The sequence below is a fragment of the Berghia stephanieae genome, chromosome 13 (assembly GCF_034508935.2).
Source record: "Berghia stephanieae isolate SIO BIC M18660-M18661 chromosome 13, UCSD_Bste_1.3, whole genome shotgun sequence".
Lineage (NCBI taxonomy): Eukaryota > Metazoa > Mollusca > Gastropoda > Nudibranchia > Aeolidiidae > Berghia > Berghia stephanieae.
This window is the reverse complement of record NC_088372.1, coordinates 40,970,536-40,984,701: the sequence shown is the minus strand read 5'-3', so window position 1 is coordinate 40,984,701 and position 14,166 is coordinate 40,970,536. Positions and strand designations below refer to the sequence as shown.

Below are 14,166 nucleotides of genomic sequence, written 5' to 3'. Positions count from 1 at the left end.
TACACCACAGTGGCTACCCGATACAGGATAGATGATACGTCTGGTGTTACAAACACTCTCTATATCTTGATTACCAGTCAGACATACAACCATTACACCACAGTATCTACCCGATACAGGATAGATGATACTTCTGGTGTTACAAACACTCTCTATATCTTGATTACCAGTCAGACATCGTACCATTACACCACAGTGGCTACCCGATACAGGATAGATGATACTTCTGGTGTTACAAACACTCTCTATATCTTGATTACCAGTCAGACATCGTACCATTACACCACAGTGGCTACCCGATACAGGATAGATGATACTTCTGGTGTTACAAACACTCTCTATATCTTGATTACCAGTCAGACATCGTACCATTACACCACAGTGGCTACCCGATACAGGATAGATGATACTTCTGGTGTTACAAACACTCTCTAATCTTGATACCAGTCAGACATCTACCATTACACCACAGTGGCTACCCGATACAGGATAGATGATACTTCTGGTGTTACAAACACTCTCTATATCTTGATTACCAGTCAGACATCACATTACACCACAGTGGCTACCCGATACAGGATAGATGATACTTCTGGTGTTACAAACACTCTCTATCTTGATTACAGTCAGACATCACCATTACACCACAGTGGCTACCCGATACAGGATAGATGATACTTCTGGTGTTACAAACACTCTCTATCTCTTGATTACCAGTCAGACATCGTACCATTACACCACAGTGGCTACCCAATACAGGATAGATGATACTTCTGGTGTTACAAACACTCTCTATATCTTGATTACCAGTCAGACATCTACCATTACACCACAGTGGCTACCCGATACAGGATAGATGATACTTCTGGTGTTACAAACCTCTATATCTTGATTACCAGTCAGACATCAACCATTACCCACAGTGGCTACCGATACAGGATAGATGATACTTCTGGTGTTACAAACACTCTCTACTCTTGATTACCAGTCAGACATCGTACCATTACACCACAGTGGCTACCCGATACAGGATAGATGATACTTCTGGTGTTACAAACACTCTCTATCTTGATTACCAGTCAGACATCGACCATTACACCACAGTGGCTACCCGATACAGGATAGATGATACTTTGGTGTTACAAACACTCTCTATCTTGATTACCAGTCAGACATCGACCATTACACCACAGTGGCTACCCGATACAGGATAGATGATACTTCTGGTGTTACAAACACTCTCTATATCTTGATTACCAGTCAGACATCTACCATTACACCACATGGCTACCCGAACAGGATAGATGATACTTCTGGTGTTACAAACACTCTCTATATCTTGATTACCAGTCAGCATCGACCATTACACCACAGTGGCTACCGATACAGGATAGATGATACTTCTGGTGTTACAAACACTCTCTAATCTTGATTACCAGTCAGACATCTACCATTACACACAGTGGCTACCCGATACAGGATAGATGATACTTCTGGTGTTAAAACACTCTCTACTCTTGATTACCAGTCAGACATGTACCATTACACACAGTGGCTACCGATACAGGATAGATGATACTTCTGGTGTTACAAACACTCTCTACTTTGATTACCAGTCAGACATGTACCATTACACCACAGTGGCTACCCGATACAGGATAGATGATACTTCTGGTGTACAAACACTCTCTATCTTGATTACCAGTCAGACATGTACCATTACACCACAGTGGCTACCCGATACAGGAAGATGATACTTCGGTGTTACAAACACTCTCTATTCTTGATTACAGTCAGACATTACCATTACACCACAGTGGCTACCGATACAGATAGATGATACTTCTGTGTTACAAACACTCTCTAATCTTGATTACCAGTCAGACATCTACCATTACACCACAGTGGTACCGATACAGGATAGATGATACTTGGTGTTACAACACTCTCTAACTTGATTACCAGTCAGACATCTACCATACACCACAGTGGCTACCCGATACAGGATAGAGATACTTCTGGTGTTACAAACACTCTCTATCTTGATTACAGTCAGACTCTACCATTACACACAGTGGCTACCATACAGGATAGATGATCTTCTGGTGTTACAAAACTCTCTACTCTTGATTACCAGTCAGACATCGTACCATACACACAGTGGCTACCGATACAGGATAGATGATACTTCTGGTGTTAAAACACTCTCTATATCTTGATTACCAGTCAGACATCGTACCATTACACCACAGTGGCTACCGTACAGGATAGATGATACTTCTGGTGTTCAAACACTCTTACTCTTGATTACCATCAGACATCGACCATTACACCACAGTGGCTACCGATACAGGATGATGATACTTCTGGTGTTACAAACACTCTCTACCTCTTGATTACAGTCAGACATCGTACCATTACACCACAGTGGCTACCGATACAGGATAATGATACTTTGGTGTTACAACACTCTCTTATCTTGATTACCAGTCAGAATGTACCATTACACCACATGGTACCCGATACAGATAGATGATACTTCTGGTGTACAAACACTCTCTACTCTGATTACCAGTCAGACATCGTACCATTACACCACAGTGGCTACCCGATACAGGATAGATGATACTTCTGGTGTTACAAACACTCTCTATATCTTGATTACCAGTCAGACATCGTACCATTACACCACAGTGGCTACCCGATACAGGATAGATGATACTTCTGGTGTTACAAACACTCTCTATATCTTGATTACCAGTCAGACATCGTACCATTACACCACAGTGGCTACCCAATACAGGATAGATGATACTTCTGGTGTTACAAACACTCTCTATATCTTGATTACCAGTCAGACATCGTACCATTACACCACAGTGGCTACCCGATACAGGATAGATGATACTTCTGGTGGTACAAACACTCTCTATATCTTGATTACCAGTCAGACATACAACCATTACACCACAGTGGCTACCCGATACAGGATAGATGATACTTCTGGTGTTACAAACACTCTCTACCTCTTGATTACCAGTCAGACATCGTACCATTACACCACAGTGGCTACCCGATACAGGATAGATGATACTTCTGGTGTTACAAACACTCTCTACCTCTTGATTACCAGTCAGACATCGTACCATTACACCACAGTGGCTACCCGATACAGGATAGATGATACTTCTGGTGTTACAAACACTCTCTACCTCTTGATTACCAGTCAGACATCGTACCATTACACCACAGTGGCTACCCGATACAGGATAGATGATACTTCTGGTGTTACAAACACTCTCTATATCTTGATTACCAGTCAGACATACAACCATTACACCACAGTGGCTACCCGATACAGGATAGATGATACGTCTGGTGTTACAAACACTCTCTATATCTTGATTACCAGTCAGACATCGTACCATTACACCACAGTGGCTACCCGATACAGGATAGATGATACTTCTGGTGTTACAAACACTCTCTATATCTTGATTACCAGTCAGACATACAACCATTACACCACAGTGGCTAGCCAATACAGGATAGATGATACTTCTGGTGTTACAAACACTCTCTACCTCTTGATTACCAGTCAGACATCGTACCATTACACCACAGTGGCTACCCGATACAGGATAGATGATACTTCTGGTGTTATAAACACTCTCTACCTCTTGATTACAAGTCAGACATCGTACCATTACACCACAGTGGCTACCCGATACAGGATAGATGATACTTCTGGTGTTACAAACACTCTCTACCTCTTGATTACCAGTCAGACATCGTACCATTACACCACAGTGGCTACCCGATACAGGATAGATGATACTTCTGGTGTTACAAACACTCTCTACCTCTTGATTACCAGTCAGACATCGTACCATTACACCACAGTGGCTACCCGATACAGGATAGATGATACTTCTGGTGTTACAAACACTCTCTATATCTTGATTACCAGTCAGACATCGTACCATTACACCACAGTGGCTACCCGATACAGGATAGATGATACTTCTGGTGTTACAAACACTCTCTATATCTTGATTACCAGTCAGACATCGTACCATTACACCACAGTGGCTACCCGATACAGGATAGATGATACTTCTGGTGTTACAAACACTCTCTATATCTTGATTACCAGTCAGACATACAACCATTACACCACAGTGGCTACCCGATACAGGATAGATGATACTTCTGGTGTTACAAACACTCTCTATATCTTGATTACCAGTCAGACATCGTACCATTACACCACAGTGGCTACCCGATACAGGATAGATGATACTTCTGGTGTTACAAACACTCTCTATCTCTTGATTATTCACCCTCTATATCAGACCATTAGGTGACATCATCTCAAAATATTTTATTATGTACCATTTTTACGCAGACGACACCCAATTACTGTTTCCCATTAATATCGACAATCATCTCAATGTTATAACGGATATAGAAAATTGTATCTCTGAGATTAGTGACTGGATGTGTTGCAACAAACTCACGTTAAATAAAAATAAAACAGAGGTGTTGCAAATTACAAGACGGGGCCTCGTGGACCTTTCCACGTTTAACCTGAATCTTTCTGATTGTGTAATTCCCATCACTAAAGAACCTGTGAGAAACTTAGGAGTTTTATTCGATACCAAATTAAACATGTCTGCCCATGTCACTAATGTAACTAGATCCTGCAATCTTTACCTTAGATCTATTGGTGCTATTAGAAGGCTTCTTGATATTGATACTACTAAACTTCTTGTGGTCTCTTTGATTCTTACCCGCCTTGATTATTGCAATAGCTTGCTCTATGGTTGTGATAATAATGTCATTAATCGACTCCAAAAGATACAGAACAAAGCAGCTCGATTGGTAACGTTATCTAAAAAGCGCGAGCATATAACACCGATTTTGGAGGACCTACACTGGCTACCTGTAAAGTTTAGGATTGAATTTAAAATACTCACCCATGTTTTCAATTGCTTAAACAATTCCGCTCCTGTTTACCTTCAGGAACTTATCCACCTTTATGAACCCAGTCGAAATTTAAGATCTGCTAATTTAAATATCCTAAGGGAACCCCCAAAATCGTTAGTTTTTCATGAGAAATCCTTTGACCACCATGCCCCCGACTGTGGAACTCCATCAATATTGAAACTAAAAATAGTGAAAATCCACTTATCTTTAGAAAACGGTTAAAAACTGAGCTTTTCTGTAGGGCATATAATTTGGACTCTTAGTATGTATTTTATTATAATATATTATGTTATCATCGAATTTGTGTGGTTTTAACATGCCAGTTCTATATTTGTATATCATACATGATGTGTTGATGTAAAGCGCCAGTGAGCAATTCCAAATTGGAACTAGGCGCTATATAAGTTCATTATATTATATTATTATATTATTACCAGTCAGTCATACAACCATTACACCACAGTGGCTACCCGATACAGGATAGATGATACGTCTGGTGTTACAAACACTCTCTAGAGAAAATCAATTGCAGTTTATTCACTTTGAAATGTGAGTTGAGTACATTTTAAATAAAACTCCAAACATTACCAGACTCCAGATTAGGGAGCAGGCACTGGTGTAAGTTAGAGACCTGAAAACGTGTGTGAAACGCTATCAGGTATCAGGCAAAGCATAGACAGAAAATGAAAAGAAAAGAAACAATCCCAAAATCTGCCTTCACACAGGCTCGTTTTGGGGGGGGGGGGGGGGGTTCGGCGGGCAGACTGATTTTTTAAAGATGATTTTCTTTCCCCCTGAGGCAACGTGGTTTTTTGAGATGGCTTTTCTTGTATTTTTGTTTCTGCTTTGCCTGACTCTTTTGTTTCAAACACACCTTTTTCCCATCTTTATAGATTTCTGTACTTTATTAATACTCAGTCAACTTTTAACAGTGACAACACCAACTACAACAAAAGCTGAAAATGCATTGTGGGTAAACATTCTATAAGCTCCACCGTCTGATCCACATGTCAGTATCAATTCTTGATCTCCAGGATATTTGGGATTTCGGCCACCATTGACAAACCATAAGCAGCCTAGAGATTTCTTTAAGACTTGCCTGGTGCTACCAAAAATAGGTAGTAGAATGACGAATTGTTGGCTCCAGCTACAGAACTGAATAGACGTTTTGGGGTCAATAAATCTTGTTCAAAAGGAGAGTTTGGTTGCTTAAAAACTGAATTCAGGACTTTGGAGCATATTTTGATTATGCTGAGAGCAATTAATTGATTTGGAACGTTATTCATTGTGTCCTTTTCATTTTCCCCCGTGGAAACTACAAATTTTTGACATTTCAAGTTGACAGCTCTGCTTTACCTGCTTTGGAATGCTGGGCTTCCTCATCATCCTCATTGTTGATAATGGTCACCTTCTTCTTGGCTGGAGCAGCTTTCTTTGGGGCAGCAGGTCTGGGGATAAATGGACAATGGACATCACTGGACATTGGATGGAAAATCACACCAATGGACAATGTATGGAAAATCACACCACTGGACATTAGATGGAAAATCACATCACTGGACAATGGATGGAAAATCACACCAATGGACATTGGATGGAAAATCACATCACTGGACAATGTATGGAAAATCACACCAATGGACATTTGCTGGAAAATCACATCACTGGACATTTGATGGAAAATCACACCACTGGACATTGGATGGAAAATCACACCAATGGACAATGGATGGAAAATCACACCACTGGACATTGGATGGAAAATCACACCAATGGACAATGGATGGAAAATCACACCACTGGACATTGGATGGAAAATCACACCAATGGACATTTGATGGAAAATCACACCACTGGACAATGGATGGAAAATCACACCAATGGACAATGAATGGAAAATCACACCACTGGACATTGGATGGAAAATCACACCAATGGACAAAGTATGGAAAATCACACCAATGGACAATGTCTGGAAAATCACACCACTGGACAATGGATGGAAAATCACACCAATGGACAATGGATGGAAAATCACACCACAATGGATGGAAAATCACACCAATCAAGGATGGAAAATCACACCAATGGACAATGTATGGAAAATCACACCAATGGACAATGTATGGAAAATCACACCACTGGACATTGGATGGAAAATCACACCACTGGACAATGGATGGAAAATCACACCAATGGACAATGGATGGAAAATCACACCACTGGACAATGGATGGAAAATCACACCACTGGACAATGGATGGAAAATCACACCACTGGACAATGTATGGAAAATCACACCACTGGACAATGGATGGAAAATCACATCAATGGACAATGGATGGAAAATCACACCAATGGACAATGGATGGAAAATCACACCACTGGACAATGGATGGAAAATCACACCAATGGACAATGGATGGAAAATCACACCACTGGACAATGGATGGAAAATCACACCACTGGACAATGGATGGAAAATCACACCACTGGACAATGTATGGAAAATCACACCACTGGACAATGGATGGAAAATCACATCACTGGACATTGGATGGAAAATCACACCAATGGACAATGTATGGAAAATCACACCACTGGAGAACATTGGATAGGAAAAAATACATATCAATCACACATGGACAATATGGATGGAAAATCACACCAATGGACATTGGATGGAAAATCACACCAATGGACATTAGATGGAAAATCACATCACTGGACAATGTATGGAAAATCACACCAATGGACATTTGCTGGAAAATCACATCACTGGACATTTGATGGAAAATCACACCACTGGACATTGGATGGAAAATCACACCAATGGACAATGGATGGAAAATCACACCAATGGACAATGGATGGAAAATCACACCAATGGACAATGGATGGAAAATCACACCAATGGACAATGGATGGAAAATCACACCACTGGACATTGGATGGAAAATCACACCAATGGACAATGAATGGAAAATCACACCATTGGACATTGGATGGAAAATCACACCAATGGACAATGGATGGAAAATCACACCATTGGACATTGGATGGAAAATCACACCAATGGACAAAGTATGGAAAATCACACCAATGGACAATGTCTGGAAAATCACACCACTGGACAATGGATGGAAAATCACACCAATGGACAATGGATGGAAAATCACACCACAATGGATGGAAAATCACACCACAATGGATGGAAAATCACACCAATGGACAATGTATGGAAAATCACACCAATGGACAATGTATGGAAAATCACACCACTGGACATTGGATGGAAAATCACACCACTGGACAATGGATGTAAAATCACACCATGGACAATGGATGGAAAATCACACCACTGGACAATGTATGGAAAATCACACCACTGGACAATGGATGGAAAATCACACCACTGGACAATGGATGGAAAATCACACAATGGACAATGGATGGAAAATCACACCACTGACATGGATGAAATCACATGGCATGATGAAAATCACACCAATGGACAATGGATGAAAATCACACCACTGGACAATGGATGGAAAATCACACCACTGGACAATGGATGGAAAATCACACCACATGGACAATGGATGGAAAATCACACAATGGACAATGGATGAAAATCAACAAGATCAACACCACTGGACAATGGATGGAAAATCACACCAATGGACATTGGATGGAAAATCACACCGATGGACAATGGATGGAAAATCACACCACTGGACAATGGATGGAAAATCACACCACTGGACAATGGATGGAAAATCACACCAATGGACAATGGATGTAAAATCACACCAATGGACAATGGATGGAAAATCACACCACTGGACAATGGATGGAAAATCACATTAATGGACAATGGATGGAAAATCACACCAATGGACAATGGATAGAAAATCACACCACTGGACAATGGATGGAAAATCACACCAATGGACAATGGATGGAAAATCACACCAATGGACAATGGATGGAAAATCACACCAATGGACAATGGATGGAAAATCACACCACTGAACAATGGATGGAAAATCACACCAATGGACAATGGATGGAAAATCACACCAATGGACAATGGATGGAAAATCACACCAATGGACAATGGATGTAAAATCACACCACTGGACAATGGATGGAAAATCACACCACTGGACAATGGATGGAAAATCACACCAATGGACAATGGATGGAAAATCACACCAATGGACAATGGATGGAAAATCACACCAATGGACAATGGATGGAAAATCACACCACTGAACAATGGATGGAAAATCACACCAATGGACAATGGATGGAAAATCACACCAATGGACAAAGTATGGAAAATCACACCAATGGACAATGGATGGAAAATCTCACCAATGGACAATGGATGGAAAATCACACCCGAGTTTTTGTCAAACCACATGACAACTGTACCCAGTCTGAGAGAGGAGTATAATGACCTCAACCAATGACAATTCTTATCTTACAACTACTTTAATCGATTCTATAATGTATACAATAAGCTTTATTACTTAACCTTAATTTTAATTTTACATTGTATGCCACTAAGTTGTGTATTTTTATATTACCTACTTATTTGATTTTTGATGTATTTTTATATATTCTATTATCTGTGTAAATTTATACTGTTGTATGTTGCTATTTGAAGGCATTGTAACCACATGATTTATCTGTATCAAGACGGTCTATATTTTTAGCATACACACGTGTCTTTACACCTGGGGTCTATTCCAAGAGAAGATTGAAATAACCCAGGCATCAGCCGCAGTGCAGCGCCACAAATTGAGCGAGTGTGAGGTGACTTTCTCAAGGCCACACAGGGCAGTGGCGGGAGATCGAACTCGGTACCTTTTGGGTACGAAGCAAAGACTGTACCACTGTGCAATGCTGCCCACAGTTGACAGTTTGAACTTTTAGTCAATAAATGTTATTCCAAACTCTTGTCTTCAAACAAATCTATGTTCAATATTCTAAACTGAGTTAAAATGTAGGTTATCGGGTTCATGCTTGGGACCACAGTATTCAGTCAGTCCCACAAAGGGTAAAGTGACTGACCATAACACTAACTGTATTATTATTATTAGTCTTACTTGGGAGTGGCTGGTTTTTTAGCAGCAGGAGCTTTTTTAGGCTTGGGCTCGGCTTTGGTCTTGGCAAGGGCTGGGGCTGGGGTTGGGGTGGGTGGTTTCTTTGGACTGTTCTCAGCATCGCTGTTCATGATGATGGAGTCGATGTCAGAGTCAGCATCGTTGAATTGAGCACCACCGATGTCGTCGTTGAAACCCATGTCAGCAGGTTCCATGTTACCATTACGGATGACGTCGTCTTCATCATCACTTTCTATTGCGTCTTCTGCTTCAAACTTGTAAGAAACCTTGGCAGCTAAGTTTGAAAATAAATAAATCATTTTATTATTTTTTTAAACATAAATAAATAATAATAAATAAATAAATTGATCTTTTATATAGCGCAATATCCACTAAACATGCTCAAAGCACTTTACAAGGGGTCCCTAGCCAACAACAACACTTAACAGTAGGACAGGACATGATGCCTGTTAGCTGATATATAGCATTTTTTTATGCCAGAGATAACGCTGTAAATGGCGAGGTATTCATTTTACACTTGAGTTCAGTGAGAGAACGTGTGTAAAGACCCTTTTCCAAGGACTCAACTTTGCGTCGAGCGGGGTTCGAACCCAGGACCTTCCAATCTGAAAGCGAGTGTCATACCACAAAACCACATCGCCGCACATAAATAAATAAATGTTAACATGCAATTCTTTTATAAAACGGGAAAGCATAAAATATCATTACCATTTTAAGACAAAAAAAAAAGCTAATGTTGTTCCTTTGTTGTCAAACGTTGGTTTTGGTTTTCATCTAAACGGCCAGGTAAATTTAAAAACCATAGAACTATAGAAAGTGGGTGACAGAAAACTGTATCTGGTCTGAGAGAGACAAATAATGAGCTCAAGGAATGACAGTGGATGCTGATAAAGCCACTACTGCTGGACCAGAAAGATTGGTCTGACTCCATGGAACTCAGATTAAGAACAGAACATTTGGGACCTACAAACATTTTTGGACTTTAAGCAGATTTCACTGTATTCACCGACAAATGAAAATAAATATATGAACAAAATATGAATCAGGATTCCTGCATTTCCATTGATTCATCATGACCAACATATTTCACAACTCTTCATTTTTCTCCCTTGCGAGCCAGACGAATGGAAACAAGCTTCATACAGTACAAGTCACCTGGTAGGCATCATTTTGTATCAGCCATCTTATCAGTTCTTTGACTGCCTACAAACAGCTACTCTTTCACACCAGAGGTGTATAGGGTAAATGCACTGGTTTCAAATGTTTGCAATCATTAAGTGACTGGGCCTCAGGTGTGAAAGAGAGAGAGAGAGAGAGAGAGAGAGAGAGAGAGAGAGAGAGAGAGAGAGATAAAGAGAGAGAGAGAGAGATAGAGACACAGAGAGATAGAGATAGAGAGAGAGAGAGAATGAGAGAGAGAGAGAGAGTGTGAGAGAGAGAGAGAGAGAGAGAGAGAGAGACAGATAGATAGAAAGAGATAGAATGAGAGAGACAGGTAGAGAGATAGAGAGAATGAGAGAGAGCATACATACCAGCAGCTCTTTTGGAGGTGGATTCCCTAGGGATGACAGGCTTGGAGTCCATGTCACTGTCATCAGATAAATTCAAGTCGTCGTCATCGTCACTGGCATCAGAATCCCACGCATCTTTTTTCTTGGCTTTCTTCTTGGGAGATGGACGGGCTGGAATTGAAATCCAAGGATTTGGAGGTCAACAATTCTATAGTTTACTGGTATTGTCAATATTTAGGCATATTGCTCTACGTTATTTAGGACTCAATGCATATTCCGCAGAAACCGCTAAATTTCCCTCCTTTTTGAAAATAAATTCTGATTTGAGACCTATGGATCTGTGTTGTAAGCTTCTGATAGCTCACATGGTAGAGCACTCACTTCACATGCAAAGGGTGCAGTTACAATTTTTTTTTCTGATACCCCCTCTCTGTCCAGCAGTAAATGGGTAGCTGGGTTTGTTAGATCTGGTGGAAAGTACTTTGCAATAGACTGGCATCCTATCCAAAGGATAGCAAGCAATTGTTATTGTCCGTTTCACACTATAGAAACCGGGATAAACCCCGACTCCATGGGTTTTACAGGTCTGAAGGACTAGTTTGTTGACACAATGTATTCTGGTAGATCCATTCCACTATCATAGAGACTAGAAAACCTACTTGTACCGTCCGCCTTGGCTCTGCCTCGACCTCCTCCCCGTGTAGCTCCTCCACCTCGTGGTCCTCGTGATCCTCGACCTCCTCTACTCCCCCGACCGGTTGCTGGTTTGGCCCCATTTGGCGACGCCCCTTCCTCCACTTTGATGAAGTCCAGGTTGTCCTCCTCTCCGTCCAACATTTCTTTCTTTTCCTATCAGAGAAAAGAGGAATAACATTCAAGACATCAAAGGTGAGTTCCTTATCTCTAACTGATGGATATTGAGGATTGCCCTGACAGAGGGGATATCTATTCCTGTTGCTTCTATCTTCAATACTCAAGCTGCAACTGTACGGATTGGATTGTTTTTGTTTTTAACGGTTTTCTAGCACTTGAATCACTTTAACTCTCTCGAGTTCAGATACATGGAGAATCAAACACATTTGCTGGATTTTCAATGTGGGTGAACTTGAGAGAGTCAAGGTCATATCAGCGCCAGTAAAAAGGAAGAAAATGGGATAGTAAAAATTAAAGCACCCAAGAAAAGGTAAGACAAAGGGGATTGGTTCAAATAGGAAACAGATGTAGATTCCAAGAGCACATTATCAAAGTACTTAGTTTGAAATCTCCTAAAAGTCTCATCCAGACACAAGCACAAGATCCCACTAAGAGGAATACACTCAAATGTTTTACAAATCATATATACTATTTAAACAAAAGATAATACACTGCATAACATACCATGACATGATTTACATGACAAAAAAATAAAATCTCCCAAAACTCTTAACTATTCATTTGACTATTTCCCTCCCAGCTAGGATATCCACCAGGGCCTGGACAAAACCAAGTAATCTCCTTCCAAGACAAAGACAGAAAGCATATTGGAAAACAGATACAAGGAGATGGAAGACACAGTAAGTGACCTCCCTGCCCACTATGGGAGGTCAGGAACCCCAGATAGGGATTGGATTGGATTGGATTCCCCATCAGTTCTGAAACAATCAACAACAACTCTCATACAATTTAAACAGTCCAAATGGCGGCTACAACAGAACCAGTAACCTAATTAATAAACAAAAACAATCAACAACAACTCTCATACAATTTAAACAGTCCAAATGGCAGATACAACAGAACCAGTAACCTAATTAATAAACAAAAACAATCAACAACAACTCTCATACAATTTAAACAGTCCAAATGGCGGCTACAACAGAACCAGTAACCTAATTAATAAACAAAAACAATCAACAACAACTCTCATACAATTTAAACAGTCCAAATGGCAGATACAACAGAACCAGTAACCTAATTAATAAACAAAAACAATCAACAACAACTCTCATACAATTTAAACAGTCCAAATGGCGGCTACAACAGAACCAGCAACCTAATTAATAAACAAAAACAATCAACAACAACTCTCATACAATTTAAACAGTCCAAAATGGCGGCTACAACAGAACCAATAACCTAATTAATAAACAAAAACAATCAACAACAACTCTCATACAATTTAAACAGTCCAAATGGCGGCTACAACAGAACCAGTAACCTAATTAATAAACAAAAACAATCAACAACAACTCTCATACAATTTAAACAGTCCAAATGGCGGCTACAACAGAACCAATAACCTAATTAATAAACAAAAACAATCAACAACAACTCTCATACAATTTAAACAGTCCAAATGGCGGCTACAACAGAACCAATAACCTAATTAATAAACAAAAACAATCAACAACAACTCTCATACAATTTAAACAGTCCAAATAGCAGATACAACAGAACCAGTAACCTAATTAATAAACAAAAACAATCAACAACAACTCTCATACAATTTAAACAGTCCAAATAGCAGATACAACAGAACCAGTAACCTAATTAAT

The 14,166-nt window shown here is 40.0% G+C and overlaps 1 protein-coding gene across 2 annotated transcripts in view; it reads right to left on the bottom strand.

Annotated features, from left to right (window-relative positions):
• Positions 1-14,166, bottom strand: part of LOC144958852 (DNA topoisomerase 2-alpha-like) — an 84,176-nt gene that overhangs the window by 10,937 nt on the left and 59,073 nt on the right. For both annotated transcript variants that reach the window (XM_078891096.1, XM_078891097.1), the window contains exons 25-28: positions 12,295-12,484; positions 11,657-11,806; positions 10,107-10,398; positions 6,346-6,437 (exon numbers count right to left, since the gene is read on the bottom strand). In XM_078891096.1, the coding sequence (XP_078747222.1) occupies positions 6,346-6,437; positions 10,107-10,398; positions 11,657-11,806; positions 12,295-12,484 (724 nt within the window). The remainder of the gene's footprint in view (positions 1-6,345; positions 6,438-10,106; positions 10,399-11,656; positions 11,807-12,294; positions 12,485-14,166) is intronic.